This window comes from Eulemur rufifrons, chromosome 29 (assembly GCF_041146395.1).
Source record: "Eulemur rufifrons isolate Redbay chromosome 29, OSU_ERuf_1, whole genome shotgun sequence".
NCBI classification, from domain to species: Eukaryota; Metazoa; Chordata; class Mammalia; order Primates; family Lemuridae; genus Eulemur; species Eulemur rufifrons.
In genome coordinates, this window is record NC_091011.1 from 100,355,538 (window position 1) to 100,368,397 (window position 12,860).

Below are 12,860 nucleotides of genomic sequence, written 5' to 3' on the forward strand. Positions count from 1 at the left end.
CCTTGAGCCCAGGAGTTGGAGTCTGCAGTGAGCTATGATCACACCACTGCACTCCAGCCTGGGCAACAGAGCAAGACTGTGTCTCAAAAAAAAAAAGTCAAATCAAATAGAATCTTTCAAAACCAGATTAAGATAATAAAAAATTTTAAGTACCCTTAATACTTACTTTTGTAATCCCTCTAACTGATTTTTAATGGTCCCATGGATCATTTTAATAAACTTCATATTCCAATTGAAGAGAGAACTAAGAAATCTTCTTCCCTATAAATAAAAAAGGACATGATGTCAAAACTGCAACCAAATAGAAAGTTCCCAATAACAAAATAATAAAAATAATAAAATAATAAAAAATAATAAAAAGGAAGTGCACACAGTTACAACGCGGAATGCGAGCGCCGAGGCTGGCTGGGGGTCCGGGCCGCAGCTGCGCAGCCCTGGGCCTGGGGAGCCGCCTCCCTGGGGGGGTGAGCAGCATCGGAGACGTCCACCAGGGCTCCATAAACACTGTGTTCCGGCTCCGTCGCAGACAGCTGTGCGACCTCAGACCTGAGAATGCTTTCAGTCTAGCATTTGCTGGTAGCAACGGAATTGAATCATCAGTTCATTTCTCCTCCTCGTTTACAAACGGACAGTAAGGCCTCGTGTGGTTACGAGGCTCAGTGCCTGTCAAGCTGGGATTCCAGGTGTGCAGCCTTGTGAGGTGCACCTGCGAGGCCGCAGGCACCCCAAGGAAAGGCACGTCGAAGGCGGCATCACCTCTGCGGCCTGGGCTTACAGTCAGTGCTCAATGACCAACTACGGGGGACCCCAGCACAGTGGAGCTGTAATTTTAACATTTTATGTAAAATAATATAGCCAAAATATTACATTAGGTATATAATAAATATAAAAGTCACAGATGAGCTGTTTTATATGCAGAAGGCACATCTCACTCAGGCTTCATCTCAAGTGCTCAGCAGCCACCTGCAGGAGGGGCCCCAGGACGGGCAGGGCCACCGGAGGCCAGAGACCCCCCTTTGGATTCAGGACAGGTGGGCGGAGAGACAGAATGCAGTGAAAGGACGGTTTTCAGGACCAGCCAATTACAGGGGAATTAGGGCAGAGGGCCGGGTCCATCCATAGGGAAGGGCTTTCCCAACCTTCATTTTAATCATTCTTAATTTAAAATGCAATTATGGCTCCCCAGGATTCACACAGCCACCTGTCACCATCCACTCCAATGACAAAATAAGGACTTGCAAAATGTCTGCTTTAGTACTGCGTGTGGTCAAAATGACGTGCAGTAAGTATGTGACAACTTCCCAGGAAACACTGAGCACAGCGCAAACACCAACACGAACTTGGGAAGAGCGTCTGTTAAAACGCAGCTCACGGACAGACCAAAAGAGAAAACCTCCTTACCTCTTCTTTCTTGATGTGATTAACGCTTATGAAGCACTCAAGTAGCACGTCTTTAATTTCTCTACTTTCCTCCAAGTCATAGTCAAAGCAATACAAAGCTTGATGGATACGCCAAAGCCGACATATGTCTGCCCCCTAGGAGTGATGCACAAATATGCTGTATTTAGGTTTCTTATGAACAGTAAAGTCCCATTACAAATTAAGCATATTTTATACAATATTTCTAATTGATTCATAAATGAGTAGGAAATAGTGACAGATAAAAACAGATTTTAAAATTTGCAAATGCCACCTGTAGCTCTAGAGAACACTTTTTAAAAACCCCGGCAAACACAATCAGAGACCCAGCACTGTCTGCAGAACTCCCGCAACAATGAAGCTGTCCTGTGTCCGCGCTGCCCAGTGCAGCCGCCTCTGGCTACTGAGCTGCTGAAATGTGACTCGTGCCACCAAGGAGAGAAATTTTTCATTATTTTTAACTTTAGATTTAAATAGTCTTATGTGGCTAGTGGCTACTATATTGAACAGCACAGGTTGAGAGTATTAGGAAGACATTAAAAAATAAAGGCTTAACCACACACAGTGGCACCTGTAGTCCCAGCCAGTCGGGATCCCGAGGCGGGAGGGTCACTGGAGCCCAGGAGTTTGAGTCCAGCCTGGGTGACGTGGCGAGATCCCGACGCTAAATGGATAAATAAAGTCTTGATTTAATAACTAAACAGTATTGGCAGGGGAAATGGATTTTAAAAAGACAAATCAATGATGGCATAAAGACAAATTCTGACGCAAGAAAAAAGAGCTTCTCAATCCCGCCCTTGGCCGGCAGCACACGTCAGGCACCAGCTATGGTGCCGCCAAACACCGTTGCTGCACGAACCGACTGCTCCTCGGAGAGGGCACAACAGACTCGTGACTCAGACGGGGGGACATGCAGAGGTACCAGCGTTCCACACGCCTTCAGAGCCTTCCAGCTCTCACCCAACCCTGCTAAGAATCCCTCACAGAAGTAGAGCTCTGCAGGGGTGTCAGAAAGAAATATTCTTAACATCCTTAAAACAAAAACGACCATCATGGGGGTGGAATTATGGGTAACTTTTGTTTGCATTCACACAATTTTCCGAGATGAACCTAAGTACCTGTTGTCTTGATCAGGGGGAAGAAATGTTATTTTTCTACATTTCTGAACTGTATACTGAAGATTAAAGTATGAGAAACAGCCCAAGTTACAATCAACCTTCAAACACGCTCTCCCTTGGCCTGGTCTCAACTTCCTTCGAACACACGGTCAGAGGCCCTCCCCGCCCAGGCCACGCCCTGTGGTCCTCGGAGGACCATACGGATGCCACCACCTGTCACCAGGAGCTCGGCCCTTCTCTCTACAGGAAGACCCTGTCTAGTCGAGGGGGCAACGCGCCCCTTGAACCCCCTCTTTCTCAGCAGACAGAGGTGGCCACAGACACCGACACCAGGTCAGATGTTGGGAAGGTCTGGCCCGTCCCACTCTCCCGCCTGGAACTCAGACAGGGTGGGGGTGGCCCCCTGGAGCGTGCAGACACAGTGGCAGGACAGAAGCCACACACGGAGGAGGGTGGGGACAGGGCCTGGCATTCAATCGCAGTGCAGAGCCACCACACCCACCTTTGACCTCTGAACAACCTGGTTTTTAAAAAATCCCCTAACTGGGGAAGCTGCCACAGCAGTCAGGCCCCTGGCAGTCCAACACGGTCCCCGCAGTCAGGCCCCTGGCAGTCCAACACGGTCCCCGCAGTCGGGCCCCTGGCAGTCCAACACCGTCCCCGCAGTCGGGCCCCTGGCGGTCCAACACCGTCCCAGCAGTCAGGACCCTCGCAGTCCAACACGGTCCCCGCAGTCGGGCCCCTCGCGGTCCAACACCGTCCCCGCAGTCGGGCCCCTCGCGGTCCAACACCGTCCCCGCAGTCGGGCCCCTGGCGGTCCAACACCGTCCCAGCAGTCGGGCCCCTGGCGGTCCAACACCGTCCCCGCAGTCGGGCCCCTGGCGGTCCAACACCGTCCCCGCAGTCGGGCCCCTCGAGGTCCAACACCGTCCCAGCAGTCGGGCCCCTGGCGGTCCAACACCGTCCCAGCAGTCGGGCCCCTGGCGGTCCAACACCGTCCCCGCAGTCGGGCCCCTGGCGGTCCAACACCGTCCCCGCAGTCGGGCCCCTCGCGGTCCAACACCGTCCCCGCAGTCGGGCCCCTGGCGGTCCAACACCGTCCCAGCAGTCGGGCCCCTGGCGGTCCAACACCGTCCCCGCAGTCGGGCCCCTCGCGGTCCAACACGGTCCCCGCAGTCGGGCCCCTGGCGGTCCAACACCGTCCCAGCAGTCGGGCCCCTCGCGGTCCAACACGGTCCCCGCAGTCGGGCCCCTGGCGGTCCAACACCGTCCCCGCAGTCGGGCCCCTCGCGGTCCAACACGGTCCCCGCAGTCGGGCCCCTGGCGGTCCAACACCGTCCCCGCAGTCGGGCCCCTCGCGGTCCAACACCGTCCCCGCAGTCGGGCCCCTGGCGGTCCAACACCGTCCCCGCAGTCGGGCCCCTGGCGGTCCAACACCGTCCCAGCAGTCGGGCCCCTCGCGGTCCAACACGGTCCCAGCAGTCGGGCCCCTGGCGGTCCAACACCGTCCCCGCAGTCGGGCCCCTGGAGGTCCAACACGGTCCCCGCAGTCGGGCCCCTGGCGGTCCAACACCGTCCCCGCAGTCGGGCCCCTCGCGGTCCAACACCGTCCCCGCAGTCGGGCCCCTGGCGGTCCAACACCGTCCCCGCAGTCGGGCCCCTGGCGGTCCAACACCGTCCCAGCAGTCGGGCCCCTGGCGGTCCAACACCGTCCCTGCAGTCAGGCCCCTCGCGGTCCAACACCGTCCCCTCTCGGGAAAGCAGACACTTTGAAAGCAAACGTACCGTCTTGGTCTCGAGACTCTTCCTCAGCAGCAGGATAAAAGCCGTCTTCCCCATGTCCTCCTTGGCAGGCAGGCCTTTCTCCCACCACCTGACACACAAGTCCTGGATGGAGCTCCGCAGCCTGCGCTCAGATTCAGGCAGCGCATACAGAATCCCTGAAACAGAGCCAGCAACTTCCTAATCAGCAAAGCACATTCTTCAGTTCAGATTCAACAGTTTAGAGTATAAGGACTTTGTATGTTATTATGAAGCTTTGCTAAGCAAAAATATTAGTTTGTGTTTCACTAGCAAAAGATTCATATACATTATTTACTGGGTGTATTGGGTCTGTCTTTGTAACAATTGTCAAACAACTTTTTAATTAACAACAGACCCAACAGGACAGAGAATTCGAGAACTGGCAGCCTCAGAGAGATGAGACTGCCCAAACGCCTTACTTTAGAAAGGTGGGTTTTGAGGCTAACTAAACGTAAGTTCAACAACACCCACGGTAACCCCTCTAACACCAGAGCCAGTCACGCCCACTGACCGCTAAGCCACTACAAACATCCCTCCATGTGCGGGCCTCAAATTTTGGCACAGAGATGCAAAATAGTAAAAGCAACTATCATAAAACAAAAACTGCAGTGCTTTTATTAACAGAAAAGCTCAATAATCAAATTAATAGTACTAATAATGTGCTTATAATTACAATCTATAGATATCTGAATGCCATTATACTAACATAAAATTCCTGAATTAACTTGGAAGTTGGTAGCAACTACAATGTTAGCACTAATCATTTTACCAGTTACTTGGAGACTGTACAAATAAACTGGTGGTAAAATTCACAAAGTATTTGTGAGCTATTTTTATATTGATTAGGGTTGACTTTTCAGTAAGACACTATATGTCAATTCAAGAATTCAGAATAAAACAATATTCCACTAAACACATGCCTAAGTCTAAGTGATTCTACGAATGAGAAGCTTGATGAGAGAGTCTGTCACGTGAAACTATTACAGCACGCAGTGTGGGATGGGGACACTGGCGATTCTTCTTAAAAATCATTACTTAAGGCCGGGCGCAGTGGCTCACGCCTGTAATCCTAGCACTCTGGGAGGCCGAGGCAGGTGGATCGCTTGAGGTCAGGAGTTCGAGACCAGCCTGGGCAAGAGCGAGACCCCGTCTCTACTAAAAATAGAAAGAAATTATCTGGCCAACTAAAATATATATATGGAAAAAATTAGCTGGGCATGGTGGCGCATGCCTGTAGTCCCAGCTACTCGGGAGGCTGAGGCAGGAGGATTGCTTGAGCCCAGGAGTCTGAGGTTGCTGTGAGCGAGGCTAGCACCACGGCACTCACTCTAGCCCGGGCAACAAAGCGAGACTCTGTCTCAAAAAAAAAAAAAAAAAAATCATTACTTAAAATTAGTTTTACCTCTTTTATATCCACTATACAATAATTTTATATAAATATTTTACAATCAGATCTCATTCAGACTAGTACACCTTCTAAATTAATAACTACAGTTTTACAGTTCAGTTAAAACTCAGAAAGTACGATTTAAATTTCAGTACAGTAAAACTCCCACAGGAGTCAACAATTACCCCTCAGATCATGTTCATAACGTATTTAAAGAAAAAACTCAATGTCACAAATTCTTGGTGAAATCGACATGACCTGGCAGTGGTAACCACACAATCAGATACTTTCCTCTTGATCACGGGTCCTGTAAGTTAAAGACTTTCCTGAAAAACCTGTAACCAACAGTAGTTAGTTGCTGGGACTAACATCTCACCATCTGAAACATTTAAACGGAGCTTAAAATAAACTAATTATTCAGGACAACCCTTACAGTGGGCACCTTTTCTACTTTTTTTTTTTAGTAGAGACAGGGTCTCACTATGTTGTCCAGGCTCATCTCAAACTCTTGGCCTCAAGCGTTCTCCTGCTGCCTTGGCCTCCCAAGTGCTGGAGCTGCAGGTGTGAGCCACTGCGCCCAGCCGCCGCACCCCTTCTCCAGCTGAAGTCCCGGAGCCTGACCGCACAGCTGTGCCTTCACACCACTCTGCTTCCAAAGTCAGCGACGCTCAGGACAAGGACAAGAGCTTCCTTTTCCAGGGACATTTCCATGCCCCACTTTTCAGTGAGCCACTCACAGCCAACTCACCATTTAGTATAACCACGCCCTCCAGTAAGGCTTCATAGTTCTCACTTTCATTTATCACAGACACGGAAGCGAGAATCACAGACGTGACTGCATGAATTATTTCTATGTTTTTTCTCTATAAATAAAAAATAAAGTACAAGTGAACCAAAATCATCAGTTTAAAATCAATTTTTAAAACAAATTTAAGTTACAAAATTTCCAAAAACCAAGCCACACCTCTAACTTACTCTAAAAATGAATTAAAGTTAAATACAAGTCAATTGTCCTAAAAGAACAGCAACATCAGTATTTGGTACTGGACTAGCTTAATAACGGTAGGGCTGAAGAGTGGGCAAAACCACAACAGACTTAGCTTCTAAAATTCTTGACTTTGAAATTTTTATGAACTTAAAATTCGATTATGCACAATAAACAATTTTTTTTAACAAAGAAAAAGGGACATTTTTTTATTTTTGAAAAATAAATGCTACCATTTTTGAGCTGTGCTCTGTCTCCATGGCGTCTTCACCCTGGACGTGCACGACCTGCCACTCGTCCACCGGGCTCTCTAACAGCACGTCTGTTAACAAGGTCTGCAGCCTTTGCCATAATTCTTCTTTCTGTTTCCTTGATAACTCATCTAGTAACTCATTTAGGCTGAAAGGGTCAGAGGGATCTTTCTGCAAAAGAAACAGCAAGTGTAGCATTTCAAATACAAACATGGTTACAGTAACATCCTTTCCATAATGGCATGGAAAACGTTAAGCATTATCTCATCACAAGTTCAAGAGTTTGGTTGCAGTTTTCGAAATCCATCCCTAAAAGGAAAAAAGCATATGGATTAACAGTTAGACTTAGACAATTTCTTCCTATTCTTCCCTGGTATCCTAATCTTTACAGTTTAAAATTTTATCCAATTAGCAAAACCTTCCCTAAAAGCAACCCAAATGTCCACCATCTCCAGATCTATAATTAGGTCACAAAAGTACACCAGAGTTGAACAACAACACAGCCGTGCAGACTGACTCCATCCTCAGTTTCTGGGGTCCAGCACCATGTGGACCCCCAACACCCTCCCTAGACGGCATGGTCTCCTGCCAGGCAAGGAGATGATTTCAGATCTTCCCACCAATCCTCTCCTGACACTTCCTTTGCTCTGAACAGATGAGCTCGAAACCCTGACTGGGCAAACAAAGGCCATTATGAAAAGAGCACAGAATCCAGTTTAAGGGACTTCCTGCAGCCTAATCGGGGACAATCTGAGCACCCAAACAGCGACAGTGATGGGTTCTAACCTACTGAATGAAATAAGCAGCAGAGAGGCCAAGCCGAGCGTGGTGGCGCACCTGTGGTCCCAGCTACCGGGGAGGCGGCAGGATCACAGGAGCCCAGGAATTCACCACCAACCTAGGCAACATAGCAAGACTCCACCCCCAACACATAAGAAAATCAACATGATCATACTGATAATAAATAAGTCATTAATTAATAGCATTTGCATGCTGTAGAATGCCAATGAAGAAACACAGAAGGAATACGGGGTTAAAAAAATCACAACTTTACAGCCATCGTAATGAAAACATCAATGGATGCTGAAACGAGAGGAGCAGAACATTTGCATGGTGCCAACTTACTTCCCCACAGATGACCCACTGATGACAAAGGGGAAACAGCAGCTCTCGATGGACAGACACCCACCCACCGCGGGGAGACCACACCTCGGGCTTCCTGCCTGGCAGCAACGCACCCAGAGGACTGACGCTGCCTGCAGTTCCTGCCCAAACGGAAGCTCTGAATTTGGTCAGATCACACAGACGCAAACTGATGGACAGGCCACAGAGCTGCCCGCACTCTTCAGCACGGGCAGGGTCGTGACAGACACAGCAAGGTGGAGACGCTCTTCTGCTAGATTAGAGACAACTAATAAGATGTGGCAGCTAACGCAATGTGTGATCCTAGACTGGATCCCAAAGCAGGAAAAAGTGTTGCCAAAAAGGACATTACTGGGACACCTGTGGAAATGTGAATGTGTACTGCAGATAACGGTATTTTCCTTCATGTTTAATTTTCTGTCTTGAGGATTTTAACGTGGCCATATACGAGCACATCTTTGTTTTAGAAAAAAGACACACTGAAATATTCAGGGGTGGAGGCACAATGCCTGCAACTGACTCTCAGGTGACTCCACAAATAGTAAACACAAGAGTGACAAAACGTGGTGGCGGTAAACCCGAGGTTCTCAGAAGGCATCCCCATGGGTACGCGGTGCGTGACTGCACCACCCCCTCCCAGGCGATCCCTGACCACTCCCGCCCTCCCGCCCAGCTTCACTGCTTACATGCGCGTCTCCTTGTTTGTCTTCCTCCACCACTAGGACACAAAGCTCCACCCGCGCAGGGACTCTCAGAGCAGGGCCTGGCACACAGGGTATCATTAAAGGACCGGGGCCTCCTCTGCTGCATCCTCCTCACCACAATTCTCAGAGGAGGAAACACCAGGTGCGAGTGGAAAACTGCACCTGCTCAGCGGCACTGCCAGGATCACACGCACCTCACACACCTCAGATGCCAGCAGCTCAGTCCCCCCACGTCCAGACCACGCTGCACCCCTACGAGCCACGACCCACGGGGCTGCCCTCTTCACTCTGCCCTCCCCAGGCTGCACGCCACTCTGTAACGCGCCCTGTTCCCCTCTGCTATGCCCCTTCCTCCTCTAGCTCTTGTTCTCTTCCTCTCACACAGAGGGTGGGCAGGTGTGCCCCGGGAGCAGGGGCACCCACTTCTACCTAAAAAATTTAAATATTAAGTATGATAATACTTATTATAGTACTTATGTATTTCCTATGACTTAACATGTACAGAACTATGCATGTGTCACTGATGAAATTCTCTGGTGTTGTGCCCCAGCCCCATCTCCTCGTTGCCTTTCTGGCTGTCACCACCGGTGCTGCCGAGCGCAGTGACTGCTCCCAGTGCGCGGCCTGGGGCACAGCAGAACTGTTTTTGGAGAGGTCCACCCATAGGCCTCAACCTGACTGAAGCTCCCATGAGGTTGAACCAAGGGAAACTGTCCTTTTTACACCAAGTGGCATTCTGCATCACCCCACGTGAGGAGACCAAGCGATGCACAACCCACATGCTTCCATTTTTACGTCTAAGAGCTACACAGTGACCAGGTACTAAGCTGAATTATTACATGTTAATAAAGCTTATTACTGGTACACTAAAACAACCGCCTCCTTAGGATGAGGACTAATTCAGTGGTGTTCTCCTGAGGTGGTGCTGGCTGCCGGGGAGATACAAAATCAACCACCTCGAACTGCTCTCTGGCTGCCGTGCCGGTCCCTCCGACCGATTACTCACACGCAGCCAGAGGAATGTTTCCACAGGGCAAGCCTTAGTCTTCCCTCTTCACCTTCGTCCTTTTCTTCGTTCTCTTCCCTCCTTGAGAACAGGTCACGCCCTGCTTAAGGCCCTCACTGCTCTCACGATAAAGTCTGAACACCCTAAAAGAGCAAAGGCCGTGGAGCTGGGCCCCAACCTCACCTGCTGTCAGGCACAACACACCTTCTCTGGGCTGCAGAGTGACCCTGAGCTTAGATGGGTCTTTGCCCGGGTCCCCTGTGGTTAACGTCTGCTCATCTTGCACATCTCAGGTTGGCGCATCAGCAGGCTGATTTGCACGTAAAGAGTTTTGTTTTCTTTTTTTAAACAAGCACTGGTCACTAGGATTCGCTGAGATAACTACATTTCATGTGGGAAATGATGATTTTAGAATGTTATTTTATGTTAACAGTCAAAATCACAAGAAAGGTGAAACACGAAACTTACATCATGCTGAATAAATTGTAAAAACTCTCCAACCAGCTCCTTAGACACCACTTGTACAAATGTCTGGCGCTTTTCCATGACAGATGAAACTGTTCAAATGGTTTTACTTTGTGACCCTGAGGGAAAACATAATCAGACTGGAACTTACATTTGCAAATATCTTTTCCTGCAAGATTTGATATTAACACCTAAGAACTGCAAGAAAATTCCTATACCACCTATGGCAAACAGTTTCTAACAATATTCTGACATAAAACAAATTATAGTATCTGAAAAGTAATTTACTTATTTCCTTCATTGGGGATATTATCAACATAATATCAACGACATGTTATTATTAGTTGTTAATGAAGTTACCAGCTAGGGAAAGAGAAATCCAAATGGCCCAGGAAGCTTTCCTTCTCGCCTGTTAGTACCTCTGTAAGATGCTGGCTCCGGCAGATCTGAGTTAGTTCAACCAAAGAACAGTCTGATCCCAGCTGCTAAATTCTAAAGCCTCTCCCTTTCTAAAGCGCCATTCCTCCATCCAAAAAAAATCCCACTGTTAGAGTCACCTTGTTATTCAGAGTGAGACGGGGTCACGGGGGAGCTTGTTAGACTGCGCACCAGGCAAGCACCCTCCTCCCGCCGTGGGTGATGAGAGCCCAGGGGCCTGCAAGCTCCCTCCTCCCTGCCTGAGTCTCCCCAGGAAACACATGGTGCCCGCGGAGCCCTACTGGAAAGACAGCAAGCTCAAGATGAAGTAACAGCAATGATGGGACACATTCCCAACGGGACTCCCACTTTAAAAATAAAGCAAGCCACCTGCACCATTATAGACAGAGCAATATGGAAAATGACCAGCAATAATTGTGGGGATAGCGTGTCACTTGAAATATAGAAACCCTAGCTCTCAGCGTCTACACTGGACAAAGTACAGGATAACGTCAGTTGAATGACCCCCCACACAAACAGCACCGAAGTGCAGCCACCTCATTCCTGCACTCAAATAGCCAAGCGGAGAACTCCAGTTATGGCCACAGAACACCCCTTTGGTCAACCGTGGGCCACATCTGACAGTGGTCCTACAGGACCACAACACTGTATTCTCGGGGTACCTCTTCTATGTTGAGGTGTGTTGAGACACACAGACACGTAACCACTGTGTTCTCGCTGCCCAGCGTGCAGCACAGCCACACCTGTGCAGGTCTGCAACCCCGCAGCGGCTGTGCCAGTCTCGGCGTGCCAGGGGCTACACCATCTAGGGGTGTGTGCGTGCGCCCCGGAGTTCCGTGATGCTCCTTTCAAGGTAAGGTGAAAGGTGGCCTTACAGGAAAGCGAGCTATCAAACAGCAAGAAAAACTCACAGCACGTAATTGGCCCATGAAGGAAAAACTCACAGCACAGCTGCCCTTTGTTTCGTTTGATTAAACACCTGGGACTTAACTCCATCTCTAAGAGTTTGTTTTCACAGCCTTGAAGGGCCCCAAGTGGACAGCAGGGGTACGAGCTCCCTCCCAGCTCTTGCCAGCACCATATTCCAAGGACTCGGATAGAGCCAGCCTCACAGAAAAAAGGAAAAAAAACGGAAAAAGCGAACAGCCCCTCCCGTTATCAGTCTGCTGCAGTAGGGAAAAAACGACCCCGCTAATCAGGCTACGGCCTTAAATTTCCCTCCCCGCCCGCTCAGCCTTCCCTAATAAGACCCAGAGCCCCCACCCCTCCCGCGCCGTGCCCCTTCCCTGCCCCCACCTCTCCCGCGCCGTGCCCCTTCCCTGCCCCCACCTCTCCCGCGCCGTGCCCCTTCCCTGCCCCCACCTCTCCCGCGCCGTGCCCCTTCCCTGCCCCCACCTCTCCCGCGCCGTGCCCCTTCCCTGCCCCCACCTCTCCCGCGCCGTGCCCCTTCCCTGCCCCCACCTCTCCCGCGCCGTGCCCCTTCCCTGCGGGAAGAGAGAGTAAACGGCCACTTCTCTGTCCTAATCTTTGTGTGAGAAATCCTTCTCCCCGCCGCCGTGAGCACACAGGGGGCATCTCACCATCCAGTCATCCGTCCCAGCCGCAGGGTGCTCTTCACACGGGAGGTCTGGTACTGATCCAAGGGAGGCATTAAAAAGAAGCTCTTGTCACCTTGTCACCACCTGTGACTTCCCACCCCACCCCAAACTCCTCCTCACAGACACGGCCAGAGGCACCAACCAGAACAGGGGTTGGGGAGCCGATGCCTCTGAGATCAGTCGGGGGAGCAGGGGCTCCTCCCCGGGGCCAGCGCCGGGGTCCGGGACCCGGGGGCTCCTCCGCAGGGCCAGCGCCCGGCCGGGGCCGCTCTCCGGCGGCCGAGGAGCACGCAGCGCCACCCGCGCCCACAGGGCGGAAACCCGCCGCGGCCCGGCCCGAGAGCAGCCGCCGTGGCAGGACCGCGGCCCGGAGCGGGGGGGTGGAGGCCTGGACCGACCCGCCGCGGAGCGGCCCGCCCGCCGCCCCGCCGTTCCCCGGCCCTTCCTGAGCCCAGCTCCGGCGGCGCGCCCGGTGCTCACCGCCAAGCTCCCCGCGCTCCGCGCCCGCCGATTCCCGCGCTCGGACCAGATTCAAACACACCC

At 51.0% G+C, this 12,860-nt stretch overlaps 1 protein-coding gene across 1 annotated transcript in view; it reads right to left on the reverse strand.

Moving 5' to 3' along the window:
• NCAPG2 (non-SMC condensin II complex subunit G2) overlaps window positions 1-12,860 on the reverse strand; it is a 56,519-nt gene extending 43,659 nt beyond the window's left edge. The window contains exons 1-8 of the mRNA XM_069462719.1: window positions 12,798-12,860; window positions 12,300-12,352; window positions 10,285-10,400; window positions 6,946-7,134; window positions 6,476-6,590; window positions 4,323-4,477; window positions 1,402-1,536; window positions 167-261 (exon numbers count right to left, since the gene is read on the reverse strand). Coding sequence (XP_069318820.1) covers window positions 167-261; window positions 1,402-1,536; window positions 4,323-4,477; window positions 6,476-6,590; window positions 6,946-7,134; window positions 10,285-10,362 — 767 coding nt within the window. The 5' untranslated portion in view covers window positions 10,363-10,400; window positions 12,300-12,352; window positions 12,798-12,860. The remainder of the gene's footprint in view (window positions 1-166; window positions 262-1,401; window positions 1,537-4,322; window positions 4,478-6,475; window positions 6,591-6,945; window positions 7,135-10,284; window positions 10,401-12,299; window positions 12,353-12,797) is intronic.